This window comes from Pteropus vampyrus, unplaced genomic scaffold, assembly GCF_000151845.1.
Source record: "Pteropus vampyrus isolate Shadow unplaced genomic scaffold, Pvam_2.0 Scaffold261, whole genome shotgun sequence".
Classification (NCBI taxonomy): domain Eukaryota; kingdom Metazoa; phylum Chordata; class Mammalia; order Chiroptera; family Pteropodidae; genus Pteropus; species Pteropus vampyrus.
Genome location: NW_011889042.1, coordinates 475,029 through 483,035, shown reverse-complemented (window position 1 = coordinate 483,035; position 8,007 = coordinate 475,029). Strand labels below are relative to the sequence as shown.

Sequence of the window (8,007 nt, the reverse complement as noted above, 5' to 3'; positions counted from 1 at the left end):
CACTGAAGCTCTATACCCGCTACACACTAATTCTTCCTTCTCCTTCCCCCAGTCCTTGGTAACCATATTTCTACTTTCTGTTTCTAGAATTTTGACTGCTTTAGTCAAAATCAGTAGAAATAAAGTATTTCTCCTTTTGTGACTTTTTTCCTTTAGCAAAATGTCCTCAAAGTTCATCCATGTTGTAACTTGTGACAAAAGGTCCTTTACTTTTAAAGCTGTATAATATTATTACGTTGTATCTATCTCACATTTTTATTTATTCGTCTATTAATGGATTGCTTCTACTTCCTGGTTACTGTGAAAAATACTGCAATATACATAGGTGTATAAATATGTCTTTGAGATCCTGCTTTGAATTATTTTGCATATAAACCCAGAAGTGGGATTTCTGGATCATATGGTAATCCAATTTTTAATTTTTTGAGTAACTTTTATACTGGTTTCCATAACAGCTGCATCATTTTACATTATCACCAAACAGTTCATAAGAGTTCCAACTTCTCTGCATCCTTGACAACATTTGATATTTTATGTTCTTTTTATAGTAGTTATCCTGATAGGTGGAAGGTGGTATCTAATTGTAGTTTTGATTTGCAATTCTCTAATGATTGATAATGTTGAGCATCTTTTCATATGATTATTGGTCATCTTTATATCAATTCGAGTCCAATGCACATTTGTTAATTGGGTTATTTTTTGTTGCTGAGTTGTAGAAATTCCTTATATGTACTATATATTAACTCCCTATCAGATACGTGATTTATAATTATTTTCTGCAATTCTATAGGTTGTCTTTTCACTCTGTTGATAGTTTCCTTTGACATGCAGAAGTTTTCATGTTTGATATAGTTCCATTTGTCTATTTTTTATTTTGTTACCTGTTCTTTGGTGCTATAGCCAAGAAATCATTGCCCAATCCAATGTCCTACAGCTTGTCTCTCATGTTTTCTTTTAGGAGTTGAATAGTTTTAGGTCTTATGGTTAGGTCTATAATACATTTAATTTTTATATATGGTGTAAGGTAAGGGCCCAACTTTCTTTTGCATGTGGTTATCCAGTCTTCCCAATGCCATTTGCTTAAAAAATCAAACAAACAAACAACAACAAAAAATCTCCTTTCCCCATTGTGTAGTTTTGACAGCCTTATCATTTTTGCATATATGCATGGGTTTATTTCTGCACTCTTTATTCTATTTCATTGGGCTACATGCCTATCTTTATGCCATACCACCCAAAGTGATACACATACTAAATACAATTCTAAGTACCAAATCATCTTAATTACCATTGCTTTGTAGTGTGATTTGAAATTAGAAAGTGTGAGAGCTCCAATCATGTTCTTTTTCAAGACTGTTTTGGTTTTTCAGGGTCCCTTAAGATTCCATAAGATTTTTAGGATGGTTTTTAAAAACATTTCTGCAAAAAATGTCATTGGGATTTTGATAGAATTGTATTTAGTATGTGTATCACTTTGGGTGGTATGGATATTTTAACAACATTAAATGCTTTTTAATAGTTACACATTTATTTTCATGTGTAATAGGAAAAAATATAACTAGTACATCAACATGTGACTGCATGGATATATTCCTTAGCATAAGACTAAAGTTGGAATTAAGTTTTAAAAAGTATGTTGGTTTAAAGAAAATATTATCTTATTTAAATATTATCTCTTATTTAAAGAAATAAGAGAATAGGAGGTCCTTGGTTATGACAAAAAAATGTGGAGGTAGTATATGAATGCCTGGTTTTGGGACTCACTGCTCTAAGCTTCAGGCAAGAAGCTGTGCTCTATCTAGTTAGAGGCCCTTAAAGGGTTCTACAGAGAAGCTCCCTCAGTCTGTGAAGAATGGGCAACCCCAGGGAGGAAAGGACACCTTGTTTAATTTCTCCATGTCCTACAAAACTTCTAGAAATTACAAAGCAACAAAAGTGGTTTTCCTTAAAAGGGAAGAAGAATCTTCTAGGTGCAGCCTTGAGGAGGCAGTGGTCACAGAGCAGCCTGGGCAAGAGGGCTTAAGTGAGACTTAGGAGGACAACCAGGGGGCTGAAGGGACACCCCCAGCCCTGTCCTGGAGTGCGTGGGCATGTGAGGTGGGCGTATGCAAGGCCCCAGTCAAGGCTGCAGAAAGAACACTCAGAGCTCTGCACCCTGTTCCTCAGCATACAACAGGCACTTAATCAATGTCTGCTGACTCACAGTTGCATACAGGAGGAGCGCCAAAAGGCAGGGTGGAAGAGCTGCTGATGACCTTGGGTGTCAGCATATCTCACCCTCTCCTCCTGCCTCTGCTCTTCAGGTTGACAGCTGGGCCTGGGCCCCATATCGCCCAGGTAAGAAGTCCATGGCCGTGCCACCACTAGGACACAATTTTGTACATTTATGAATAAATAGGAGACATTTCCTATTAAGACTGACTCCTCCCCAAAAATAGAATGTGCCTCATCATTCAAACCTCACATTTTTATAAAAGCGCTTTTTAAGGGACCTTGGAGTTTTACTCAAACAGCTCAGTCCTGCAAGCCAGAGATGATCTCATCACCCCATAGGGACACCTAAAGTGTCATTGCTAGGGAAACAGGGTGCCTTCTGGAGACTTGCCCCAACTCACTCCTGGAAATGGGGTCAAGGCCAGCACTCAAGAGGGGCCAGAGCCTGGGAGTGTGCACCTGGGGTATAAAGGTCATGGTATGGAAGACTTCCTATGCCCAGGGGAGAGGAGGCCGGGGCTGGGCTGGCTCAGCCCATATGGACCGACGTGATGAGCTGGTCCCTGTTGTGGCTCAGGAAGAAAGTGTGCTAGAGCAGGTCAGGAAGGAAAACCAAGTCAGGCAAGGGACCCGGATGGGAGCTACAGGGAGGCTCAGGGCCCCAAGCTTCCACGGTGTTCTCAGTAGCTCCGTAGAGGCACTCCGCTTCATGTGGCTTGGCTTGCAGAAGAGATGTTTGTTCAGGAGGTAGCAGCCTTGGTCCGCAGGCTTCACAGAGAGGAGGATCCTACAGTCCTCGCACCTATAACAATTTTTATGCAAGTTTCTTCGCATGCACTTAATTATGAAGGCATCCGTCCCATCTTGGGGGATGATGGGACTCTCACATATATGGCACATAGGAGCAACAAATTTCCTACAGAAGTCCTCTAGGTAGTACACCTCATTCTGGCTGTCCAGGGCAAGGTTCTCCTTCCTGATGCAATGGGAACAGATCACACTCATGAAACAGGCTGGGTGAAAGCTCCGCCCAGGGCCCTGATGATGTGTTCCCGGACCACCTCACCACACTTGCCACACTTCTCCAGGGTGTCGCGGTAGTAGGGTTCGCAGAGGGGCCACCCATCCTTCTGGTAGAAGCTCTGCCCCACCGGCTGGCGGCAGCAGTTGCAGCACGTGAAGCACTAGGCGTGGTACTGTCTATTCACGGCTTCCATGGCCAGCGCTCGGAGGGGCACAGTCTTGCGGCAGAAGACACCAACGTCTGTGGATGCCTCTTTCTTAGGGAAGCCAACAGGCTCTTCTGGGGCAGGGAGCAGCTCCTCCTTTGCAGGTCCCTGACTATTCAGCTGAGGCTTGAATTGAGGGCCCTCCACCAGGGGCTGTGGTGGGGGCGGGGGTGAGCGCAGATGCAGCTGCTCCAAGTCCGAAATGAATTGCGCCCCCATTGAGGCAGGGGGCTCGTCATCAGAAGGCGGCGGCAGGTACGCTGGTGGGGTTGCCGGCGGAGGTGGAAGGAGGTCCAGGTCCGGGAGCGGGTCCTCACCATCCAGGGTAGGAGGAAGAGAGCATCCCCCAAGGCCACCGGTGGTTCTCAAAGCGTGGCTCCTGGACCAGCAGCAGCGCCTGGGAGAGTGTTAGAAATACAACTTCGGGGCCTGCTCCAGGCCTGCAGAATCAGAAGCTCTGCGGTGGGGTCCAGCCACGGGGAGCTTAAGTCCTCCAGGTGGTGCTGAAGCCACTCCTTAACATTAACTATTAAAATCCACAAGCAGATGTCTTTCCACTTATTTGTATCTTCTTTGACTTCTTTTAGCAAGGTTTTAAAGTTTTTATTGTACAAGTCTTTCACCTTCTTGGTTAAGTTTTTTCTTAAGAATTCATTTTATTAAAAGATTAACAAAACTGACAAACCTTTAATTAGATTAACAAGAAAAGGAAACTCGAATAGCTAAAATTATAAGTGAAAGAGGAGCCATTAAAACTGATATTACAGAAATAAAAAGGATTTTAAGATACCTCTACGAATAATTACATACCAAAAAACTAGCAAACCTAGAAGAAATGAGTAAATTCCTAGAAATATACAACCTACCAAGTCTAAATCATTAAGAAATAAATCTGAATGGACCTATAACTACCGAGGATACTAAAGCAGTAATCAAAAACCTCCCAATAAAGAAAAGCCAAGGATCAGATGGCTTCACTGGAGAATTCTACCAAACATTTAAAGAAGAATTAAAACCAAACCTAAAAATCTTCCAAATAAATCAAAAAGAAGAGAATTATCCCAAACTCATTTTATAAGGCTCTCACTGTCCTGATACCAAAACCAGAGAAAGACAAAAAGAAAAACTACAAATCAATATCCCTGATGAATAGTGAATTCAACATAAAATAGGAACAAACTAAATTCAACACATTAAAAGGATCATACGCCGTGAACAAGTGAGATATATACTTGTAATGTAAGGATGGTTCAACATAGAAAAACCAATCAATGACACTACCGTAACAAACTGAAAGATAAAAATCATGTGATCTCAATCAATGAAGAAAAAGCATTTGACAAAATTCAATCACTTTCAGGATAAAAACATTCAACAACGTAAGAACAGAAGGAAACTAGATCAATATAAGAAAAGTCATGTATACAAAGCCCAAAGCTAACATCATACACAATAGGGAAAGACTGAAAGCTTTTCCTCTAAGATCAGTAAGAAGATGAGATGCCTACTCTCTAAGCACTACTATTCAGCACAGTATGGCAGAGTCTAGCCATAGCAACTAGACAAAAGAAAAATGGACAGATGGACAGACAGAAGGAAGGTAGGGAGAGAGGGAGGAAAGGAAGGAAAGGAGGGAGGAAGGGAAGAAAGAAGAAACAAAGGAAAAGAGAGGAAACAAGAGAGGGGAAAGAGGAGGAAGGGAAGAAAGGAGGGAGGACAGAAAGAAGGAACAAAAGAGAGGAGAGGGGAAAAAAGGAAGGAAAGGGAAGAGAAGGGAAGGGAAGGGAAGGAGAAGAGAAGAGAGGAGTGATGGGGAGGGAGAAAGAGAAAGAGAGAAAGAAAGGCACACAAATTGGAAAAGAAGTAAAATTGCCTCTGTTCACAGATAACAAGATCTTATAGAAAACCGTAAAGATTCCACAAAAAAACTGTTAGAATGAATCCAACAAAATTGCAGGATACAAAACCAACATTCAAAAATCAGTTTAGTTTCTATATGCTAACAATGACCAATACAAAAAGGAAATTAAGACAACAATCTCATTTGCTATATCATCAGATTTATCAATTTTGTTGATCTTACAAACAACCAATTTTGGATTTTCTCCAATATTTCACTGTTTGCAATTTTGTTGATTTCTACTCATATCTTTATTATTTGCTTCATTTATCTTGCTTTGGTGATAACTTGCTCTTCGTTTTCTAATCTCTTAAAGGAAAAACTAATTATTAATTTCAGACCCTTTTTCTTTTCTACCGTAAGCATGTAAAGCTATAAATTTCCCTCGATGCAGTACTATTAGCTGCACTTCATAAATTCTGATAATCACTGTTTTTCAACTTGAGTCCATTTATAGTTAATATAATTATGCACATAACTGGATTTAGATGTGACATCTTGCTATTTATATGTCTCAGGTGTCTGTTGGTCTTGTTCTTTTGTGTTAAACAACTGCCTTTAACGTTATCATTTTATTCCTCAGTTTTTTGGAGTAATTTCTTCTTAGAGATTGTATAGGTTATAAGGTGCTGTATAGATTTTAAGATTACAGTTAATTCCAGATTTAATTGCCATAAATTATAGCACCTTGATCCAATACAGTAGATCCTTGAATAACATCATTTTATCCAACATCTGTTTTGTTATAACATTGATGAGATGCCACAGGAACTCTGTTTATATCAATTAGCCTGTGGTAAAACTGGTTTCACTATATGTCATTTCACTTAGTTGCAGAACCTACTGATGACCTGAAGTGAGGATTTACTGTATAGTAGCATGTCTTCCTACTCCTTTGTTATTGTTATGTGTCTTACCAACAGAGAAACCTGTCATAAGTGCTCCCTAAAATAATCTGCCTTTTAAAGAAATTAAGGGAAGAAAATGATACATATTTTTATATTTTATTTCTTCAAATATTTTTCTGTCCCTTTCTCACCTCTCTGAGATTCCAAATACGTATATGTTGGTATGCTTGATATTGTACCAAAGCTCTCTGAAGCTCTTTATATTTCATCATTATTTTTCCTCGCTATCCTTCAAATTGGCTGTTAACTGAACTGCAACCTTAAGCTACCAGAGCTGCATATTACCCTTATTCATCCATCACCTACCAAGTTTCTTACATTTAATGAAAACATTGTCAGGCTTGGGTTTTAACCTTGTACTCCAAATCAATTAAATTCTCTCTCTTGAACCCATTATTGTTATCCAAGTTCCAGCATCTTTTCATGAATACATGCTTATCACTTCATTCTTAGCTTTTGGTCAATTTCGAGAGTCCCCCAATACAAGTAACCTCGTTTTATTGCACTTTGTTTTACTGTGCTTCACAGACACTGCATTTTTTTTTTTTCAAATAGAAGGTAAGACCCTCCACCAGCAAAAAGATTATAATTCTCTGAAGATTCAGATGGCGGTTAGCATTTTTTAGCAATAAAGTATTTTTAAATTAAGGTATATACATTGTTTTTTAAGAAATAATGCTATTGCACACTTAATAGACTATAGTATAGTGTAAACATAACTTCTGTATGCACTGAGAAAACAAAAAATTCATGTCACTTGTTTTATTGCAATATTTGCTTTATTGCACTGTTCAGGAATTGAGCCCACAATATCTCCCAGGTATGCCTGTAGTTATTTTTGAAAATTCTGTCCAGTAATGCACTTATTTTATGGGGAGAGGATTTGCTTATCTCTTTACTATAACTGGAAATCATTCCCCAATCATCTGTAAATTTATACATACAAGTCATGCATTTTAAATATATAAGTAGATAATGCTTACTAAATTTATACAGTAATGTGTAACCACAGTCTAGATTTAGAATACTTCCATCACCCCAAAAATTTCTTCATGATGACTTTACAGTACATCTCTAACCCTGAACTTCAGACAATATCTTTTGCCTTTTATAAAAGTATTCATATAAATAGAATTATGCAATTTATCTTCTATTTTAACTTATATAATTTTTTAGTTCTATCATGTTGTTCCTGGTACCATTCATTTCTTTATATTGCTGAACTGTATTCCATTGTATGGAGGTACTACAACATGTGGTTCACCCACCAATTCTTGGCAATTTGTATTACCTCCAATTGATTGCTCTTTATACCTAATGCTGTTATGAATATCTGCATACACATCTTTTTGTGAACATGTTTTTATTTCTCTTGGGGAGATACCTAAAAGTGGATCTGCTCAGTCATATGTGGTATATGTACACTGAACTTTTTAAGAAACCACACTGAACTTTTTAAAAAATTGACAAACTGTTCTACAAAGTAGCTACATCGTTTTATATTCCCACTAGTAAACTATGAGGTTTCCAATTTCTCCATATCCTTTCCAATACTTTGTATCGTACATCTTTTTAATTATGGGCAGTCTATTGGAGACTGAATTAGACTGGTGGGTGCCAGGAACTGTGGGGAGAGGGTGATGGGGAGTTATTGTTTAATGAGTATAGATGATGAGAAGGGTCTGGAAATGGATCCTAGTGATGGTTGTACAACACTATGAATGTTCTTAATGCCAATGAATTATAAACTTAAGAA

The 8,007-nt window shown here is 38.6% G+C and overlaps 1 protein-coding gene across 1 annotated transcript in view; it reads right to left on the bottom strand.

Moving 5' to 3' along the window:
* The window catches only part of BCAS3 (BCAS3, microtubule associated cell migration factor), a 535,625-nt gene that overhangs the window by 378,900 nt on the left and 148,718 nt on the right, over positions 1 to 8,007 (bottom strand). Inside the window, exons 12-13 of the mRNA XM_023520385.1 lie at positions 3,412 to 3,840; positions 3,006 to 3,190 (exon numbers count right to left, since the gene is read on the bottom strand). Coding sequence (XP_023376153.1) covers positions 3,006 to 3,190; positions 3,412 to 3,840 — 614 coding nt within the window. The remainder of the gene's footprint in view (positions 1 to 3,005; positions 3,191 to 3,411; positions 3,841 to 8,007) is intronic.